The sequence below is a fragment of the Macaca fascicularis genome, chromosome 6 (assembly GCF_037993035.2).
Source record: "Macaca fascicularis isolate 582-1 chromosome 6, T2T-MFA8v1.1".
Taxonomy (NCBI): domain Eukaryota; kingdom Metazoa; phylum Chordata; class Mammalia; order Primates; family Cercopithecidae; genus Macaca; species Macaca fascicularis.
This window is the reverse complement of record NC_088380.1, coordinates 141,081,538-141,103,658: the sequence shown is the minus strand read 5'-3', so window position 1 is coordinate 141,103,658 and position 22,121 is coordinate 141,081,538. Positions and strand designations below refer to the sequence as shown.

Below are 22,121 nucleotides of genomic sequence, written 5' to 3'. Positions count from 1 at the left end.
GCCCAGCCGATGCCAGTGTTTTAATGTGAGTCCATCACCTTCCTTTCCCAGTGCTCTGCTACCTGAGTCCCACGCAGACCCACTTCCCCATGGGCTGTTCCTTGGGCTGCCTCACCTCCAGGCCCACCCACCTCAGGAATCCATAGGGCGCAGCTGACGTGCACCCACTTGGTCCCACTTCTGGTGGGCTTCAAGGCTCCTCCTCGCTTGGGGCAGAGCAGGCACTTTGGCTGGACACCCAAGGCACACGTCCGGCACAGCCAGCTGCCCGTGGGCACCTTGAGGATCCCGTAGCATGCCTAGGAGAGAGCAGGGTGGTCATGAGTCAGTGGAGTTGGCCAATCTGTGTCTGGTCAGCAGTCAGCTGCATTTGGTCCAGTGCTAGCCCCATGCTACACTGCTACACAGCCTCCAGCCTCTGGCACATACACCTTCTGAGGAGTTACAATGCAAGGAAGGAAGGGCTCCTGGAAAGCCCTCCTTGGCCTGTTTGTATGCCTGAAATGTCACCATTTCAGTCCTCTGTGAAAGGGTTCAGGTCTGCCCTCTGCTGGGAGGAAAGTCACTTTAGCCAGAGGTTCCTAACCAGCAATAGACTCAGGAGGGTTCAAGAATCCCCTTAAGTTGAATACAAAATTGGGTGTGTACTTCCTGGAAACAAGTCCCAGAGCCTTCATATTTCTTACACAGGGATCCATGAGGAGGGCTGCACCCCTCTATGGCTTGGGTGAGACACATGAGCCTAAGAGCTGCTGGGTATAAGGGATGTGTTTGTTTATATGAGACTTGCACTGCCCACCTACCTGCCAGTCCGGCGAAGTCCCTACCTCTGAGCTCCCCGGGGTCTATTCCAGTGATGGTGCATACGGGCAGCCTCAAAATCAGGGCCAGAGTGGGTCCACTAGGTCCCAGTCAGGTCTGCAGTCAAGGCCCAGAGATACTCAAGACCTACAGCCTCGGGCCCCAAACCAAGGGGAGCCTGGCCAGGCTGCACTGGCGCATAAATCCAGTAATGGTGACAAATACGTATAGCCTTTACTAGACTGTTCTAAGCAAAGACGCACAGTAAACAATTTAATCTGTGTAACAATCCACTCTTATTTATGCATAATCGAGAAAACACAGGCCCCGAGAGGTTACAAAACTTGCCTAAAGTTACATAGTTTGTGAACGGCAGAGCCACAATTTGAAATCTGGCAGCTTTGCTCTCGGTCACAGTGGGCTGCCTTTTAGTAAATTCAAGACATGAGGAGCAGAAGAGGAGGGGAAGGGACAGGGTGCAAGGAGGAGAGGGTCTGAGAGAGGCTGATGGGAGAGGGCAGAAAGCTAACGGGCTTTGGCTTGAGTCTGGCTGGCAGGTCTAAGCCAAGGGGCCCTGGGTGCACATGGCACCACAAAGCACCCTCGCCATTCCCTTCCTGCTCCTTCTTAAGGGCCTCTGCCCACAGTGCCTCTGGAAAGCCAAGTGGGGCCCTGCCAGGCAGTGTGCGTATACATGGCACGGGTGAGGGTGACTGGCGGGTCTGCCCACCTGATGCACACAGACGTTGCACTTGTCACAGAAGACCATCTCGTTGCCATCCTCGCCCTCGGGAGAGCGACACACGTCGCAGACAACATCCTCGTCGTACTCGATGCCCAGCCCCTCCTGCGTCTCGATGGCCCTGGCCATATTCTGGTGGCACAGGGTCTCCAGTTCCTCCAGCACACGCTCTAATGTCAGCTCATCCAGCTCCGGCCTCTCTGTGAGGAGGACAGCAGGGCGTGGTGGTGTTAAGAGCCCAGCCTCCTTTGAGCTTCGAAGAGGACTTGGCTCCTGGAGCTGCAGGAATTCAGGGCAGATGTCTGGGAGGGTTTCTGTCCATCCACTGTGGGACCTGGGAGAAGCAGCTCCATCCTCTGAAAACTGAATGGTCTGGACCATCCCATCTCAACGGCCCCTCACCTGTCCTGGTGTTCTGACTTTAGACAGCCTGCCTGTGACCACAGGGACACGTGTGTACAATTAACATGGAAGTGTCTCTGGGATGCGGCCAGCTCCATGGGAGAAGGCACTGCTTGTGCTGTGTGTATGAGGAGACCTCTGAGTGTGGCTGAATAGGGAAGAGTCAGCCCTTCCTGGGACATTAGTGGGCTCCAGCCAGGTGGCCCACACCTCCTGACCCCAGCCCCATTTGCCATCCTGACCCCGGCCCCATTTGCCATCCTAGACTCCCCTGCATGCTCACTTACTCTTCATGTAACATCCGTGCTTACCACAATAGTCCCAAGAGCCCTGCAACTGATGTGCTTATTATTGCCCCCACCTGACAGCTGCAGAAACTTCAGGAGGCACAGAGACACTAACCAGTCAGGTCACCATTCAGTAATGCAGTATGGACGCTCCCTCCAGATCCATGCCTGGGCCACTGCCCCTCTCGGGATGGGGAGAAAACCCTCCCTGCCCTGCCCTGATCCCATTCTTAATGCAGTGGTCACCTACCCATCTCCTTAAGCTCTGAGTTGATCAGCTCCAGCCAGTAGGCGTCAATCTCGTCCAGGTCATAGCGGCTGCCCCCTGGCCAATCAGGCTGGGAGGCCTCACCAAGCGTGGTGCTGCTTGGGGATGCCTGGACAGGGGGGCCTTCCAGCGGTGGGAGGATCCTAGAAAATCAAGACAAAATGTCATGAAGGGAGGGGCCCTCAGCCTGCTGCCCTAGGGGCTCCAGGGAGCTGACCAGTCCAGCTCAGGAGCTGATGGACAAGTGTGCTTTGATGCTACACAGGGCCCACCTCCTTCCACCCCCTCCTTCATTTCTTCCTCCACCATCTGCCCACCCTGCAGACTCAGATGAGTCTCTAAGGGTGACTCAGAGACTGAGTGGATGAACAGGCAGCACAGAGAAGACCCAAAGGGCAGTAGGGCACAGTGAGGGATGGGAGTCAGGGCTGATCCACAGCCTTGCTCACCCTATAAACATCCACCTGCCCAGGGTTCATCCACTTCCTCCCATCAGGGTGGCTGGGCCTTAGCTAAAGCCCCGTGGTCTGGATCTAACCCTGCTAGGGCCTGTAGGAGGTGTCCTATGTGCCGTCATGGGCAATGGCCTGTGTCAGCAACAAGTGAGGTAGTGCCAGCTGGACTCCAGGTCCTTCAGCATACCCCTCAAGGCTGCGGACAAGGCAGGGGTTGTCTACATACTCCCAGAAGCCCAAGCCCCCTTTTTACCAACAGCCTGAAAACCCCACTGACTTGAGTAGAACTGAGGCCAGCTCTCCTCTGAGATAAGGAGGAGCCCTACCTGGTTACACGGCTGTGGCCTAGGGTGACCCTTTCCAGACAAAAGGTCCACATGCCACCTTGCCCTTCTCCCAGACACAATGTCATGTGAGCAGTGAGTGTCCTGCTACATGGTGTTACCCGGCCCCATGACCAAGATGGAAGTCAAATCCCTTGGATACAAAGAATCCTGCCTGCTGCAGTCCCAGGATCCCTTCCCAGCTCAGCCCACATTTGCAGCCACAGCTCTGCTGCTGAGGCAGCTTGGAAAGGCCTGGCCGCAGGGTGTGGACTCAAAGCCCAGCTTCACCACTTACTGTGTGACTCTGGGAGTCACTCAACTTCTCTGGGCCCCAGTGTTCCCATCCCCCAAAATGGGTCAATAATAATAGTACCAGGCTGGGCACGGTGGCTCACGCCTGTAATCCCAGCACTTTGGGAGGCCAAAGCAGGTGGATCACCTGAGGTCGGAGTTCGAGACCAGCCTGATCAGCATGGAGAAACCCCATCTCTACTAAAACTACAAAATTACCCAGGCGTGGTGGCGTATGCCTGTAATTCCAGCTACTTAGAAGGCTGAGGCAGAAGAATCGCTTGAACCTGGGAGGTGGAGGCTATGGTTAGCAGAGATCGCGCCACTGCACTCCAGCCCGAGCAACAAGAGCGAAGCTCTGTCTCAAAAATAATAATAGTAATAATATCTACCTTATGTGGTTGGTGAGAGGATTAATGGATTAATGTTTGCAAAGCTCTTAGGAAAGTGTCTGGCACACAGTAACTACTGTGTGCGTGTGTGTGTGTGCTGTGTGATGTGTGTGTGTTGTGTGATGTGTGGTGTGTTTGTGTGTGTATGTGTGTGTTGAGACCTTGGGATGTTACCGCTCTCCTGAAATGAAATATAGGGGGCATTTTGCCTCAGGAGGGCACGGTTTCCTCTTGGCTCAGCTGTGTGCTGCCCCTCAGTTCCTGATGCCAGTTCAAAAAGCCAGCTCTTCCCATCCCCACTGGTTGCCATGGTTATTGCTTCGGAGCCTGGCCTCCATCTGGCCAGCTCTGCCAGGGTGGAGAGGCCCCTTACTTGAGAGGCATCCTGGGGTCGGGGGCAAGGCTGCCAGAAGCTGTGACTCAGCGCTGACAGGGAGGGAGGGGCAGGGCTTTAGATGGCACAGAGACATGGCAGAGCTGTGGCAAGGGCTCCTGGGCTTCCCCACCACCACACCCAGTGTCAGCAAAAAGGGCAGGAAGGATGAAGGAGACGGGGAGGCAGGGGCCCAGGCCAGGAGAGAGAATGGCCTCCAAGCCAGGAGGAAGGTCTATGTAAGGTCGAAGGGGCATGGAGAAGGGGAAGGGGCTTGGCACCACCTTTGCCCACACAAGAGGCCCAAATGAAGGCAGGTCCTAGGTCATGATCATGGTATGGCCGCACCCCACACTAACAGGTGATTCCATATGGAAGCGATACTAATACCCTCGGTCCAACACAATTCTGCCTTTCCCCGTGAAACTGTTACTTGAATAAACACATTCTTTTAAAAATGCAGCCTGTAATTTGGTTGTGAACGGCTTTGATTGTGCCCTAAGCACATGCTGAGTGGGGGTGTCCGGATGCCCACCACTTCCTGGCATAACTACCCACATCTGCTTGCCTGGTCAGCGGCCACCTGGCCAAGCCTCTTGGGATCAGGATCACTGTGCTGCTTCTGTAGAGTCAGGGTGAAGGGACTCACACCACAAGGTATCTGCTGTGCTTCCTGGGTCTCTCCTCTTCATCTGTTTGCCCCCTTCTGGCTCTGGCTCTGAAGGAAGTTCTCCTACCAGGCGTGGACTGACCTGACCCTAGGCCAAGCCCTCACCCTCAGCTGTAGCCAGGAGGATGGAGGTCAGCTGAGAGGAGGGCAGCAGCTGGCTGGGATCTATGGGAGGGGAGGGGGTCTTTACCCCAGAAGACCAGATACACACCAGAGGTCGGTTCTGCCCTGGCTGAGACTTCTGGCCGCAGTGAGGGGCAGGACAGGCCCTCACTCAATTCAGTCTGGAGAAGGGCGAGACAAGTGCTCATTGTTCAGACAGATTTCAGACCATGAGGTGGGCAGACCCACCCAAAGGCCAGGGAGGAAGGGACAGAGGGGGCCTGGGGTGGCAGCTGGGGAAGGGCAGCCAGAAACAGCCTGCAGGGATGACGGGGGCACAGCACTCTGTCTCTGGGCCTCACAGGGGCAGCCCAGGGCTTGTTCCCGGGGCCTCTGATTTCCTGGCCCAGCCCACTAGGCCTGGTGGCCCTGCAGGGAATTCCCCAGAATTTCCCAACTTCCTCATCTATAAAATGGGGACAGTTACATGTAGTTTGTAAAGCTAATATGATTGTTAAATGAAAAGATGAACACAGGCTCAGCACAGCCAGTCCTCAAGAACAGGGTTTCTCTAACAATTCTGACCCTGGCGGCTACCAGGCAGCCTTCCAGATGAGGGCTGCGCAGTGGGAGGTGCCAGGAGGATGGAGTGGCTAGAGGCAGACAGCGGCAGAAGAGGCGTGGAGATGAATCTAAGAGAGCACCTCCCCACCCCCAGTCCGTCCTCTCCAAAGAACACGGACAGGCCAGGAGCTCCTGGCTCACATCAGCTTAGCACAGCCATGCCTATGCTGGGAATGCACCTAGTAAAGCCAAAGCAGCTGGAACACGTGCTCTCTTCTTGATGTCAACAGATAAAGCACCCTACAGGCAGACTGAAGCCAAGCTACTGGTATGGAAGCATCTGCAATTAATTACCCAGGCCAGGAGATGTTTCCGGAACCAACTGACACTGACATCAAGTAGAGAGGACAGACTGCTGGGCCAAGCCTAATCAAGACTGACCTCGCTCTGCCCACCTGGTGGCCTGCCCGTCCCCCATCACCCTGGGCACTGGTACTTGTGGCAGTGACCTGGCATACATATTCTCACTTCTGGAGAGGCCTGGGGCACCCCTGATTCTCAGAAGGCCCCAGACAAGTGTTAATAAACACTCAGCCATCAGGAGTCACTGGAACAGGATTGCCTGCCCCCTCCCCTTCCAATCCCCACAGAGCACCCTACTGGTGCTTCGAGTCTGCTGTGCCCGTGATCCAATCATAGCTGCAGCTGCCAGGAAACGAGGGTGCCAACGTCAAGGGAGGTAACAGCTGTGATCTTTGCCCCATGCATGGTCTACATGGGACCGAGCAAGAGCCACAAGGTTGCCAAGGCCAGGAGTAGACAGCCAAAAACCCAAGCTGCCCAGACCAGGCAGACTGGTGGGTGGGGGAGGCCAAGACACAAGACCCCTCTGCCCTGAGACATGACTTGGAGGGTTTCCCAGGTTGCATAAAGAAGCACTTGGCGGCCGGGCGCAGTGGCTCAAGCCTGTAATCCCAGCACTTTGGGAGGCCGAGACGGGCGGATCACAAGGTCAGGAGATCGAGACCATCCTGGCTAACACGGCGAAACCCCGTCTCTACTAAAAACACAAAAAATTAGCCAGGCGAGGTGGCGGCGCCTGTGGTCCCAGCTACTCGGGAGGCTGAGGCAGGAGAATGGCGGGAACCCGGGAGGCGGAGCTTGCAGTGAGCTGAGATCTGGCCACTGCACTCCAGCCTGGGCGACAGAGCGAGACTCCGTCTCAAAAAAAAAAAAAAAAAAGAAGCACTTGGCTGAACTCCGTAGCTGGAGGCAAGACCCAGGGCCACGTGGCTACCTCCTGACAAGAGCGGCCAGAAGTCTCTCCATCTCATGAGACCAGAAGGGTATAAAGCCCAGAGGACTCATCTCTGAACCAGCCCTGGCAGGGGAACCTACCCAGAGGCCTGTAATAGCAATGGCTTCCTGACCATCTGCTGTACGCCAGGCACTTGACTCCCCCACTAAGAACTCCCTTAAAAGGTTCAAGAAGTCAAAAGCGGCCGGGCGCGGTGGCTCAAGCCTGTAATCCCAGCACTTTGGGAGGCCGAGACGGGCGGATCACGAGGTCAGGAGATCGAGACCATCCTGGCTAACACCGTGAAACCCCGTCTCTACTAAAAATACAAAAAAACTAGCCGGGCGAGGTGGCGGGCGCCTGTAGTCCCAGCTACTCCGGAGGCTGAGGCAGGAGAATGGCGTAAACCCGGGAGGCGGAGCTTGCAGTGAGCTGAGATCCGGCCACTGCACTCCAGCCCGGGCTACAGAGCAAGACTCCGTCTCAAAAAAAAAAAAAAAAAAAAAAAAAAAAAAAAAGAAGTCAAAAGCATGGCTTAAGGCCAGGGGCGGTGGCTCACGCCTGTAATCCCAGCACTTTAGGAGGCCGAGGTGGGTGGATCACGAGGTAAGGAGATTAAGACCGTCCTGGCTAACATGGTGAAACCCCATCTCTACGAAAAATACAAAAAATTAGCTGGGCATGGTGGCACGCATCTGTAATCCCAGTTACTCGGGAGGCTGAGGCAGGAGAATCTCAAGAACCCGGGAGTCAGAGGTTGCAGTGAGCCAAGATTGCACCACTGCACTCCAGCCTGGCGACAGAGTGACTCCGTCTCAAAAAAAAAAAAAAAAAAAGTATGCTTTATCTCTCTCTTAAAGACTAGTGAAAAGTCTGGAGATTTCCCTGATCAGAACTGCTTTGGCACCGGGCATGGTAGCCCATGCCTGTAATCCCAGCACTTTGGGAGGCTGAGGCAGGAGAGTTGCTTGAGCCCAGGAGTTAGAGACCAGCCTGAGCAACAGAGCAAGACCCTGTCTCTACCAGCAATCAAAAAAATTAGCCACGTGTGGTGGCATGTGCCTATGGTGGGAAGATCACTTGAGGCTGGGAGGTCGAGGCTGCAGTGAGCTGAGATTGCACCACTGCACTCCAGCCTGGGTAACAGAGTGAGAACTTGTCTCAAAAAAAAGGCCAGACCCGGTGACTTACAGCTGCCTGCAGTCCCAGCACTTTGGGAGGCCGGCCAAGGTGGTGGACAGATCACTTGAGCCCAGGAGTTCAAGACTAGCCTGGGCAACATGGCAAATCCCCATCTCTACACAAAACATGATAATTAGCTGGGCGTGGTGGCCTGAGCTTGTAGTCCTAGCTACTTGGGAGGCTGAGGTGGGAGGATTGCTTGAACCTGGGAGGTCAAGGCTGCAGTGGGCCAAGATTGTACCACTGCACTCCAGCCTGGGGGACCGAGTAAGACCCTGTCTCTAAAGAAGAAAGAAAAAAGAACCGCTTTGGGGCCCAGTTTGGATTGACATTACGAAGTGCTTGCTGTGTGCCAGGCCTGGTGCCAAGTGCCTTCCATGCGTCATTTCATTCCATTATCTCAACATTACAACTGCATGAGTAGGTTAGTTATTGTTAGCATTCCAATTTCATGGATAAGGAAACTGAGGCCCAGAGAGATTACATTTATGGTCTAAGGCCACACTGAATATGAGTGGCAACATGAACGCAAGCATTCTGGCTCTACAGCCAAGCCCGAGCCCAACCCCCTAGCCTCTCAGGTAAACTGCCAGTATTTCTGGAACATTTCAATGGTTTGTTGGACAAGGGAATGGAATACAGAATAGAGACGGACTAGAAAGGAATTCCAGGACTGGTAGGTCACCTACCTGGAAAGCAGCCTTCCCTTCCTCCCCTGTTCCAACGGCCCCCTAGCCTGGGCTGCCTGGCTCACCTCACCACGGGCTCCGGGATGGCCTCTGCCCCGGCGGGCACCTGCACACCTTTCTCCCACTCCTGTCGCCATGGGTCTGCCAGGATGTAGTAGTCATCCGGGCTGAGCTGGTATGAGTCCGGGATCTTCATGGCTGTGATCAAGTCTGTCCGGAAAACCTGTGAGGGGCAAGAGGGGAAGAGAGTGACTCAGGCCAGAGGAAGACGCAGATACATGCAACTCAAGTGGGCATTCTGCCTGCGCACTTACAAATAAGATGACATAAAAGCAATCAGCACAATAAATAACACAGCTCTGATCCCTGCACATGCTTTGCACACAGTAGATGTTCCATAAATGTGATGAACTGAATTCACATTGCTCTGACCTATGAAAGGACAGAGTTTGAGGGATAGATGGGAGTGGACCTACGAGAGAAAGAGAAAGACTGGCAGAGAAAGGCAAAAATCAAAATAAAAAGAGGAAAACCTCAGAGGACAGAAAGGCTAATGTGAAAGCAATACTGATGGCTAGGCGTGGTGGCTCATGCCTGTAATCCCAACAGTTTGGGAGGCTGAGATGGGAGGATTGCTTGAGGCCAGGAGTTCAAGACAGCCTGGGCAACAAAGGAAGATCCTGCCTCTACAAAACATTTAAAAATTAAAGAATTTTTTTTAAAAAAAGGGCCAGGCAATGTGGCTCACACCTGTAATCCCAGCACTGTGGGAGGCTGAGGAGGGAGGGCTGCTTGAACCCAGGATTTTGAGACAAGTCTGGGCAACATGGTGAAACCTCATATTTATAAAAAATTTAAAAAGTAGCTGGGTGCGGTGGCACAGGCCTGGGGTCCCCGCTACTCTGGAGGTTGAGATGGAAGGACTGCTTGAGCCCAGGAGGTTAAGCCTGCAGTGAGCCATCATTGCACCACTGCACTCCAGCCTGCGTGACAGTGAGTCCCTTTCTCAAAAAATAAAAACAAAATAAATAAATAAAATAAAATAAAAAATACTGCCATTATGTGACTGTTCAAGACATTTCCACTGGAGGTTCACAATCATGTTATCTTTCTGCACCCACAGACACAAGTGGAGGTGTAAAACACCACAGGGCGCCAACCCCAGGAAAGGCCTTCTGCAAACCTTATGCAAACAGCCGGGGGATGGCCGGGGCTTAGGGCAGCCTAGATAGCGGCTTCACATGAGCTGGGACTTCCAAAGTCCCTCAAGAACAAGGACACTCTCCTAACTCGACAGGGGCTTTGTGTGTCGGGGGCCGGGTAGGAAGGCAGGAAGGACAGTGTTGTCTTCCTTCTTAATCAAGCCCAAACTCCTCAGAGCAAAGCCACGAGTGGTCACACCCCGAGCACATGCTCACTTGGGGCAAACTGCTCTTCCCAGAGTTTAGTCTGTTGCTCCCACCTCCAACCCCAATTCCACCTCAGAACAAGCTCTAAACTCTGCCCCAGCTGGCACTGGCAACGCCTCCTGCCCCAGTCACCTGATCCCGCTGTGATCCCCCAACAAAGCGCTATTGTGGAATGTGGTGGCACCTCTAGACACCATGTGACTTGCTCAGGTACCAACTTTCCCAGTGATCACTGTCACTTGAGAATCACAAGTTAAAGAACTCACATCACTGAGACAAGAGACACCACTTCAAGGAGTACTCCAGGCCTCAGACCAAACTTCCACCCCACATTCATCCCTGGAAAAGTCAGCATCCACTGCTGTGCCCGGGGCTAAGTCAGTTCACTCAGCCTTCCGTAGGCTCATGACAGACAGATTCAGCGGTAACCTCTGCCTGCTATGTGCGCCTCATTTGTAACTAGGTCCACAACCACAAGGAGAACAGTGAAATGGGTGGACTGAGGGGCCTGGAAGCAGCATCTTGCAGAATCTAATTAACGTCTGCATCTAGCTGGAGACGGCCCTGGCTTGAAAAAGGTCAAGTTTCTTGAAGACTTTACTTGCCAATATAATTTAATTGTTAGGACTAACACCCTAACATTTAATTAGGATGCCAGTGTGAAAAAATTAAAACCAGATTACAATTAAATGCTAATTAAACAGAAGATGGAATGTGGCTAAGATTTCACAGCCCTGGTAATTTGCATATCTTATTAGCAAGTAGTAAGAAAGCTAATGCAAGAGGGCACACTCAGGCACTGGGTGCTTTTAGGGGGCCCTTCAGTAGGGGCCCATGCCACCGAAGGCCTCTGGAGACTGCCGAGCTCAGCAGGGCTGGGGCTGGGTTATTTCCCTATGGGCCCCAGCACAGGACCTGGCAAGGAAGAACTGACCCCAAAGTGATTCATAACTGCCTCAAAGTTCTCCCCACCCAAGCAAGCCAAGTGCTGCATCATCCCAAGCCCTGATGCTCTGAAGCCATGGAGAACCACCCACTTGGGACAGTGCATCATTCTGCCCTAGAAATCAACCCTACAATAGCCCAGTGTCACTATGTGCCCTCTAAAGAGGCACAGGTGGGTTAGAAACCTTTTGCTCTTCTCTCATCCTGGGCTATAACTGTTTTTCTTTTTTTTTTTTTTTTGAGACAGAGTCTTGCTCTGTTGCCCAGGCTGGAGTGCAGGTGTACAATCTCGGTTCACTACAACCTCCGCCTCCTGGGTTCAAACGATTCTTCTGCCTCAGCCTCCCAAGTAGCTGGGATTACAGGTACCTGCCACCTCGCATGGCTAATTTTTGTATTTTTAATACGGGGTTTCACCATGTTGGCCAGGCTGGTCTCGAACTCCTGACCTCAAGTGATCCACCCACCTTGGCCTCCCAAAGTACTGGGATTACAGGTGTGAGCCACCCGCACCTGGCTTAGTTTTTGTATTTTTAATAGAGACGGGGTTTCACCATGTTGGCCAGGCTGGTCTTGAACTCCTGACCTCAAGTGATCCACCTGCCTCAGCCTTCTAAAGTGTTGGGATTACAGGCATGAGCCACTGCGCCCGGCCCTGGGCTGTAACTTAACTGGCGTCTCCTCGGGGATTCCTTCCTGATCACCAACTGAGGGAGTGCCGACTGCTTGACTGAGCCACTTTCCATCTCACCCCATTTTCTTTCCAGCACTTACACTCTTGAAAAGTACCTGGTCGACTCATGTTGCTGGTTTCTTGTCATCTCCCCTGTCATGCCTCATCCAGCTGTCGGCTATATTCTCAGTGCCTGGCACTGAATACGAGGGCCTCCCTGGGGGAATTATCTGATGAATCTGAGGCCCCTAACGGGCTCCTGGCAGTGCTTTCTGAATCCCCATGAACAGGGTGAGATACCGCATGGATAAACCCAGTGGCCAAAATCCCCAACCACATGGACCTGAACAAGCGCCTCTGAGCAACAGGCAGCCTTTGTTCTGCTGGGCTTTAAGCTCAAGGACAAGCATTCAGCCCAGGGTGGAGTGGGTGAGACCAGAGTGTCCCACCACACCAGCTGGGAAGACATGGTCCAGACCCAGAACCAGGCCTGGCACTGAGAACTCACAGCAGGAAGGGCTCCCAGGGTCAACTTCAGAGTCCCTTCCCACTACAGTTAGGGAGATTCAGGGAAGACAAAAGAGTCTCGTTCCAAGAGAGTTTCACATTTCATCCTGGGTCACGCAGGGAGCGGGTGGCAGACTGGGCACTAAGGGCTCTAGCAGGCGGGAATCATGGACGCACAGGGAGGGCAGCACTGTCATAATGGTGTCAGCCCACACTTGGAGAGACTGTGTGCAGAGTGACAGTGTAAGGGCTGTTCCTGAATTAATCTATTATTAGCCCCTCCACCCACTCTGTGAGGTAAGTACTACCATCATCCCTATTTCACAGTTGAGAAACCTGGGTTAGTTAAATCACCCACCCAAGGTCTACGCACTGGAAGTGGCAAATGAACCCAGGCCAACACAACTCCTGAGCCATCCAGCTGTCCCTGCCCCTTTTGGCCATGTGCTCACTGCCTAATGCCCTTGAGTTAAACTGAAGCCAAATCAGGTGACTTCTCCAAGGGTTGAAATACGCAAATCCGATGGCGGTCTTTGCAAGTTCCGAGGCCTCCAGTGGCTCTCCACTGTCCTCCCACTGTGCCCAGACTGAACTGCAGAGCCAATGAGGCCCTGTGACCACATGGATGCACTTGCAGTCTCCCAAGCACTTTTAACCCTTTGCACACAGGAGAACGCTGCCTGGGACACTACTCCCTTGCCAGAGTAAAGCTGGCACACTTCATCCTTAAGGTCTCAGTCCAGCCCACATCTGCTCTAGGAAGCCTTCCCCAATCCTAGGCTGGGTTGTGGGCTTTGTCTGAAGTTCTACAGCCCCTGTATTAGAATCTCCTGTTTTTTTTTTTTTTTTGCCATGTCTTCCCCACCAGAAGGGGAGCTCAGTGAGGTCTGGCTGAGCCGCAGGGCTGGAGCCCAGCAGTGCAAGCAGGGCCTGGCACATGCTAGGTGCTGAGAAATCTTGAATGACTCAAGATCCTTCCATGAGCCAGCCACCTCCTTCTTTGGTTGCTGTCCAAGACTACAGCTGGGTACTCCATGCCTTCCAAAGGAGCCTCTGTGCATTTATATAAAAACTGCCCACAAATATGGCAGCCAATTGTAACCTAAACATCATTTTGTGCTGAATTTCCAGGAGGTAGGCCTGAAAAAGGCTTAAACATTCTCCTAAAACTCCTTTGAATGATTTATGAAAACTAAATAAAGAATAAAATGGACACTGATGAACGAGAAGCCTTGCTGTGGCAAGAAAGTTGGAAGCTGGAAAACAAGCAATTTTCTTAGAATGTGAATGTTTACTACTTTTCTCTCTTTTGGCAGAAATTGACAAATTGTCTTTAAAGGTCTGCTGCCTAGCAACCAAGTTCTGCTGAGCTGCTTGGGAGATGTTAATTGTAGCTTCTTCAAACAGTGCTAGGGGTGCCAATGTAGCCCTGGAGGGGGCCAAAGACTGCTCTGCCCAGATGCAGGGACACTGCTCCAGAAACACGTCACATGGTTTTGCCTTCACGTCTTTTTCTGAGACTGCAGATCACAACCATTCAAAAGTCTAGCTTTCTGTACATATTTCCCAGGAAGAACTCTGCAAGAAGGCAGAGCGTGAGTGACCTCCAAAAGCAAATAAAGATAATGACAAAAGGCAACTTTCCCTGTGCACTAACCATACGGCCAGTAGACACCAGGCTACAAGGTTTAATATACAATCTCAAGATTTGTAGCTATGATTTGGACATTTCATCCTGGGACCTTGGTTCTCTGCTTCCTTTTCTCAAGGGGGGAATTACTGTATCACAGAGTATTTCAAACTAAGAGGTACCAAGAGGAAATTTAGTTACTGAAGAGAAAAGCTCCAGCAGTTATCACGCTACAAAATATAATTACTTGTGTAATTATATATATATATATGTGTGTGTATATATATATATGTGCATATATATATATTTTTTGAGACAGAGTCTCGTTCTGTCACTCAGGCTGGAGTGCAGTGGTGCGATCTCGGCTCACTGCAACCTCTGCCTCCCAGGTTCAAGCAATTCTCCTGCCTCAGCCTCCTGAGTAGCTGGGATTACAGGCACCTGCCACCACGCCCAGCTAATTTTTATATTTTTAGTAGAGACGGTTTTCACCACCATGTTGGCCAGGCTGGTATCAAACTCCTGACCTCAAGTGATCTGCCCACCTCAGCCTCCCAAAGTGCTGGGATTACAGGCGTGAGCCACCATGCCCGGCCTATTTGTGTAACTATATTTTTAATGTCCATCTCTCCTAATAGTCAAGCTGCAAGAAGATAGGGACTCCATGTGTCCTGTTTATCACTGTGCCTGCTTTTGGCACAGTGTTTGACACACAGCAGGTACTCAAAAATGCTTGTGGAACAAAAATTAGCCAGTTATGGTGGCTTGCCTGTAGTCCCAACTACTTGGGGAGGCTCAAGCGAGAGGACTGCCTGAGCCCAGGAGGTAGAGGTTGCAGTGAGCCGAGATCATGCCACTGCACTCCAGCCTGGGTGACAGGGTGAGACCCTGTCTCAAAAAACAAAACAAAAACGAAATGCTTGTGGAAAGAGTCAGTGAATGAATGAATGAATCCCAGGATTTGTGTGAAGTACGACTAAAGTATAAAACTTCCTGCCCTGTCTTAGCAGGGAGAGAAGAGGCAGGAGGCTGGCAGGATTCTTCCAGGTGAAACTGAGAAACTGGTCTTGGTCACTGTCCCAAAGCCAATCACAATGGCTTTGGCCAGGACAATCTCTCCTGGATGTCTGTCTACACTAAAAGTCCCAACGTAGAGCTAGAAGTGGCCTTAGAGTTAGAAGTGGTCGCTTCCTCCTCACCCCTCAAGGAATGTTTGAAGTTCTGTACTTAAAGAGCCAACCTCATCACAATTGTTTCCTGAGCACCTCATCTCATTAGAAACAACAGCTAATAGAGAAAGGTAATTGCCGTGTTAAGGCATGTCAAGTATTATGTTAAAGTTTTACATACATTGTGGCCCCTAATTCCTATTACCCGTCTTACAGATGTGGAAACTGAGATTCAGAAAGGTGAAACCACTTGCGTGAAGTCCCCGCTGTCTAACCACAGCAATACTGCCTGCAAGACACGGAGAGCTCTTCTTTTAAAACATCTCTTCTGGGTCGGAACCTGATAAAGAGTGTCTTAGCCAAGAGCAAACTTATGCAGCTAAATTCAGTATAAATATGAGAGAAGGGCTGTAAGAATAGCTACCCCCTGCCCAGTCATGTTTCAAGCTACCACTAGGCTAAGTTCATAAGATACTTAAAAAAAAAAAACCCACTCAACATCTCTTTCTTTTATTTTCATGAGGATAGCAGCACTTCCTGCTCTTAAAGAGAATTTATTACACACATTTCTTTTGCAAGACAAGTCCCAGAGGCCAGGAGGCCCTTCCAGCTGGCGGGAGCAGCGATGTTTCCAACTATAGAAGTGGATCCTGCCCCCCACCCCGGAGGAAGGCAGTGTGAGTCTCAGAAAGCAGGCGCTTAGCCTAGCGGAAGGGCTCGCCCCAACCCGCCTGCCTCACAAGGTAGCAAAGGAACTGCTGGTGGGCTGGAAACTTGGCTCAAAACCACAAGGGCAAGCACAAAACCTTTTTTTGGATTCTCCTGTTTTATCTATCAAATTATGGGCATTTTGCATTTTCCTGTACCATACACCTTCATTGTTTTACTATAGAACGGCATTTCAAACATCTGGATAACACCTCCGGCTCCTCAGGAAGGCATCTTATTTACCCTGTGGTTTGGAACCCCAACGCAGTCTGGCTACCCTTGTCTTTACCCTTCACGCAGGGTAGGAGAAGGATTCCATTTTTAAAAGCAAGGGTTAAGCTGAGAAGCTGCATCTCCACTCACAGTGTTTTCTTGGGGAGTGGGGGTGGCATTCCTTATAGAGGGACTTTCAAGTTGAGATAATGGGTCTGGGGGACACCCCCTTGCTGGTAGCAGAGGCTTCTCCCGGGCCCCTTCCCCAGGGACTAGGCACTAGGCATTGGTGAAGGGCCTCAATGGTACACGCAACTAGGGACGTAGTAATTTGTCACCAGAGCCTATAGAGGAGCTAACAGCTGAATCCCCACTCCCACCATCCAGGCTTCCAGCTCAGGGTGGCCTGCTTTACCCGACACTCCCCACCTCCTGCCCCACTCACCTCTGGGGCTCCCTTCACCCCCCATGGCTCCATGAGCCGCAGAAGGAGTCACATCTACAGATCATCAACTCCCTGGGAGGGCCCAAGGCAGAACTCTACGATAAGGTCTCTGAGGCTCACTTGCCTGGGGTCACAGATGTCCTGTGGCAAAGCCTGGGCGTTTTGGCAAAGCCAGGCTGCACCTCCCATAACAGACCCCTTCCTGTGTAGCACCTGCATCCTGCTGACAGAGGACAAGTTCCCCAGGGACAGGGCCTGTGCTTTCTGTCCCCAGCACTGAGCTAGGCCCACTAGGTACTCTTGAGCACTTGCTGATTTTGATCAGCATCAGCAGCTCCCAGTCCAGAGACCCAGGCCTCTGCCCACTGGCTGACTTCTGGGGACTCTGACTTCCTGAAAATGCAGCTTTCTACCTCAAGACAGCCTGCCTGGGGAAACCCCCACCGCTTGCCCTGCCCTTCCGCCTGTGTCTCTGCCCAGGTCAGAGGAGGACACCACCTCAAACAGTAGCCCCCCAAAACATGCGGCTGGCCTCCAGGTCTCTCCCAGAACTGTCCTTCACACCTCTGGCAAGTCCGGGGCGGGGCAGAAATTTGTTAATCCCCCATCCCCTCTGTGAAGTTGATGGAGTGGTGGACTGCCCCCACCCACACTCCCTGACGTTGCTTAGATCTTTGAACCAGGCTGGAGAGCCTCCCTCCCTCTCCTTCAACCTAGCCATAGCTTCCACTCCCTACCCCCTCAAAAATACTCAAAGAAGCTTCCAGGGAACAACCAAGCCAGGAACTCCTGTCTTAGGCAAAGGGAAGGGAAAAGTCTATGGCAGTTGTCTTTTGTTTGTTTTGCTTTTTTTTTGTTTTTGAGACACAGTCTCACTTTGTAGCCTAGGCTGGAGTGCAGTGGTGCAATCTCGGCTCACTGCAACCTCCGCCTCCTGGTCTCAAGTGATCCTCCTGCCTTAGCCTTCTGAGTAGCTGGGATTACAGGTGTGCATCACCATGATCAGCTAAGTTTTTGTATTTTTTTGTAGAGACAGGGTTTCACCATGTTGGCCAGGCTGGTCTTGAACTCCTGACCTATGGTGATCTGCCCGCCTCGGACTCCCTATGGCAGTTGTTCTTAACCCTGGATCCCAACAGGAGTGCTTGTTAAAAAAGTACAGGTACTAGGGGGCACAGTGGCTGATGCCTGTAATCCCAACACTTTGGGAGGCCGAGGTGGGCGGATCACGAGGGCAGGAGTTCAAGACTAGCCTGACCAACAGGGTGAAACCCAGTCTCTAACAAAAATACAAAAATTAGCCAGGCATGGTAGCATGCACCTGTAATTCCAGCTCCTTGGGAGGCTGAGGCAGGGAAATTGCTTGAACCCAGGAGGTGGAGGTTGCAGTGAGCCGAGATCATACCACCGCACTCCAACCTGGGTGACAGAGTGAGACTCAATCTCAAAAAAAAAAAAAAGAGTACAGGTACTGGCCAGGTGCAGTGGCTGATGCCTGTAATCCTAGCACTTCCTGAGGCAGGCAGATCACTTGAGGTCAGGAGTTTGAGACCAGCCTGGCCAACATGGCAAAACCCCATCTCTACTAAAAATACAAAAATTAGCCCAGCATGGTGGCAGATGCCTGTAGTCCCAGCTACTCGGGAAGCTGAGGCAAGAGAATCTCTTCAACGTGGGAGGTGGAGGTTTCAGTGAGCTGAGATCACACCACGCACTCCAGCCTGGGGAACCAAGTGAGACTCCATCTCAAAAAAAAAAAAAGGGGGCCAGGCATGGTGGCTCACGCCTGTAATCCCAGCACTCTGGGAGGCCGAGGCAGGCAGATCACCTGAGGTTGGGAGTTCAAGACCACCCTGACCAACATGGAGAAACCCAATCTCTACTAAAAAATACAAAAATTAGCTGGATGTGGTGGCACATGCCTATAATCCCAGCTACTCGGGAAGGCTGAGGCAGGAGAATTGCTTGAACCCAGGAGGCAGAGGTTGCGGTGAGCTGAGATCGCAACACTGCACTCTAGTCTGGACAACAAGAGCAAAACTCTGTCTCAAAAAAAAAAAAAAAAAAGTACAGGTACCTAGGGTGCTCCTCCAGACCATGTAAGTCAGAATACCTGGGGTGGGGTGGTATTAAAACAATAGTCTCTGCTCTCTGACTTCCATCAGATTCTGAGATGTGTCCCACAAAGGGTTAAGCACTAACAACACTAACAATGGCTACACCATTTAGCGAACCAGGCAAGTCCAGAAACTCATTGTGCAAATTATTATACTAGCTCCCTAGGCCAAGCTCAGGACTTCAGGGCCAAAGGATAGACAGCTCTGCTGGGATGCCATAGGCAACAGAAGGCAGTAGGCTGAGTTCTCAGGGGCAGCTCCACCTTTTCCTTCTACTGCTTTAAGGAGATCCCAGCGCAGACTTCAGGCTTTGCGCACTTCCACCAAAAATCCTAGCCCAGCCTCCCAAGAATCCCGGGGCCCATGCCTTCAGCTCTCAGCTCAGAGGCCGGCACTCACTCCCCTTTCACTCTGGCTGAGGGAGGGGCCAGCCACTGGGCAAGGGCCAGATGGGAAGCTGGGCCTCCAGGCCTTAGCCCTGTCCAGGGTCCTGACTCCTGGTCAAGCACTTTCTTCAGCCCTGAGGCACCTCACTTGGTGTAGAGTGCCCCTTGACTTGTGCCCTTAGGGTGCACTGGGAAAGGGCAGCTCCTGAGAGGTCATCACAGGGCATCCCTGCCTATCTCACCCAAACCCAACCCCAGCCCTTTCATAGGTTAGATTCATTGTGCCCACTGCCTGTGCTACGCTAAGCACTCCTGGTCCTCAAACCCCCACCCCATCACTGCCCACATTTAGAGATGAGGAGACAAGTGAACCATGGGGTCCATGGCTCTGCAGTCACCAAGAAGGGGGTTTCCACAGCACACACATCACTCCATAAGTGTTCCCGCTGGGGACTCCTGCCACACTAAGCAAACCATGTGACCAGCCTGACAGCCACCCCACAGGCTTCATACTCTAGGGGACTGAGTAGATGGGGACCCCCTTCACCAGGGTATCCAAAGCCCAGGCTCAGCAGACCATAAAGGCCCCACCCAAGCCATTCACAGAAAGAGAAGAGAGCAGCCCGTGAGGAGATTTAGTGCAAACATTCTCTGCCGCCAAATCCTCGCTTTCATCTCCGCCCTCTCATGAGCCAAATAACTTGGAAGCTTTCCTTGATGGTTTCCTCTCTGCCCCAAGATAACATGGAATTTATGCCGGCCACGGCTCAACCTCGTCACTTAGGGGACCAGGAAAACCTCTCAGGCTGCTCTCCAGCCTACTGTAGGAGGAAAAGCTTGTGCTCGGCAACAGTTCAAGGGTTCTGGGCAGGGAGGACCTCATTGGCCCTTCTAGAGCCCAGGACTTGAGGTGGGGAGGTGTCTCCTAGGCAGACCTCAGAGCCTGTGGAGGCTCCTGGGCTTGGACCCAGGGCCATGTGGAGCCAGTCCCCAGCAGGGTTGGGCATCGATACTTGTACCATGGGTTTGACTATTTTTAGGTGTGGAAAGGTACAAAGGCTCTGGGCTGGAAAACCCAAGAGGCAGGGGAATTTTCTGCCCCATGCAAATTGCTCTTTCTTCTCAGCCTCCGCTGACACCTGTTTCCTCCCAGGCAGGCCCAATCCTGGGTGCAGATGGCAGCCTTGTGCCTGGGAGGTGGCCCCTCCTCCCACTGGAGATTGGAGGAAGCAGAGCAGGGGCAGAAGACTGGCTTAAGCTCCCCGTGGAGTCAAAGAGATAAGCCAGCCCTAGGAGCTCCCCAAAACTTCCCCATCCCACTTCAACTTGAACAGCTATGGTAAACAGGAGATAGGTGGGATTCTCGAAAGGCAGGTTCCTCATGTCTGAAATGGGAATGACAATTCTTGCCTTCCAGGACCAGGAAGGCACATAAAGGTAGCTACTGTTTTACTACTTCAACCACAGCAACTGGGGAGTCCCTGTAGTTCTCAAGACTGGGGTGAGGCTAGGCGCAGTGGCTCACCCCTGTAATCCTGACACTTTGGGAGACCAAGGCGGGAGGATTGCCTGAACTCAGGAATTTGAGACCAGCCTGAGCAACATAGTGAGACCTTGTCTCTACTGAAAAAAAAAAGACCAAAAAAAAAAAAAAAATAGCTGGGCATGGTGGTATGCACCTGTAGTTCTAGCTACTCAGGAAGCTGAGATGGGAGGATCATTTGAGCCTGAAAGTTTGAGGCTGCAGTGAGCCATGATTGCACCACTGCACTCCATCCTGAGTGACAGAGGGAGACCCTGTCTCAAAAGAAAAAAGGAAAAAAAAAAAGACCAGGGGTGGGGAAGGTCCCAAACAACCAAGAGCCAGCAAGGCTCCCCAAGGCCCCACTTGCCTTTTGCTTCCTTGGCTGCACTTAAGTACATCCCATCCCCCTACCAAGCAGGGCTACCCCAGGAGGGCAGTCAGAGATTCAATATTGTCCCACCCCACCTCCACCTCACCCCCAGCACTGCATTCCCCTCCTCTAATGGTATTCCCAGAGAAAACACTGTCTATACCCTACCCACCATGGGGCCATGGAGGTCAGGCTTGGGGGATGGGGCATCAGGTCTCAAAGAATCCCACTCCCACCTCCCCAGGGGAGAGTCCTTGGGGAGGGCAGCTCCTGGAGGAGGCAAGGCGGAGTCCTTTTTCAGATGCAAGGATCTGCAGAAGCCCCCCTCTAAGGGCTGGCTAAAGACAGTGGAGCCAGGACTGCACCTGTGGTGAGGGAGCACAGAGGAGAGGCCAGCATGGAGCAAAGACATCCTCCCCGACCCATGCCGAGGGCCCTGCCACCAAACTCTGGGCCTTTCTGCCCTTGGCACTGTGAGCCCCAAGGATTTAAGGTCTTGGCTAAATGGCCTTGGCATCCTCGCTTTCCTTATTTACAAGAGGACTGAGAAATTCTGGGCTAGTTTTAATGATTAAAAAGGAGCATCCAGCCCCAGTGTCTGGCTACTTCTTGGCTGTAGTACAGTGTCCTACTTAAGAGCCAGGATTAGCCGGGCGCAGTGGCTCAGGCCTGTGATCCCAACACTTTGGGAGGCCGAGGCAGGCAGATCACCTGAGGTCAGGAGCTCAAGACCAGCCTGGCCAACATGGTGAAACCCTGTCTCTACTAAAAATACAAAAATTAGCAGGGTGTGGTGTGCGCACCTGTAATCCCAGCTACTCGGGAGGCTGAGGCAGGAGAAGCATTTGAACCCAGGAGGCTGAGGTTGCAGTGAGCTGAGATTGCACCACTGCACTCCAGGCTGGGAACAGAGCGAGCCTCAGTCTCCAAAAAAAAAAAAAAAAAAAAAAAAAAGAACCAGGATTAAGACCCTCCATCTCTCCATGCCCCTGCAGCCCCATCTGTGCCAAAGGCTTCTTCTGTCGTCAGTGCAATGAATGCCTCGTGGCATTAGCACTGAAGACCTAAAAGAAGGAGCAATAAGGCCCTAGGGTGGGAGTTTTCAGGAACCTCAGGAAGGAGGGTCCAGGTGTCCAGGAGTCTACCCACCCCCAGTGCTCTTCTCAGTTCCAGAGGCCATAAA

The 22,121-nt window shown here is 52.5% G+C and overlaps 1 protein-coding gene across 30 annotated transcripts in view; it reads right to left on the bottom strand.

Annotated features, from left to right (window-relative positions):
• The window catches only part of JADE2 (jade family PHD finger 2), a 152,618-nt gene that overhangs the window by 21,799 nt on the left and 108,698 nt on the right, over nucleotides 1-22,121 (bottom strand). For all 30 annotated transcript variants that reach the window (XM_065546745.1, XM_005557799.4, XM_045394236.2 and 27 more), the window contains 4 exons: nucleotides 8,907-9,064; nucleotides 2,483-2,643; nucleotides 1,532-1,743; nucleotides 132-299 (listed from right to left, as the gene is read on the bottom strand). In XM_065546745.1, the coding sequence (XP_065402817.1) occupies nucleotides 132-299; nucleotides 1,532-1,743; nucleotides 2,483-2,643; nucleotides 8,907-9,064 (699 nt within the window). The remainder of the gene's footprint in view (nucleotides 1-131; nucleotides 300-1,531; nucleotides 1,744-2,482; nucleotides 2,644-8,906; nucleotides 9,065-22,121) is intronic.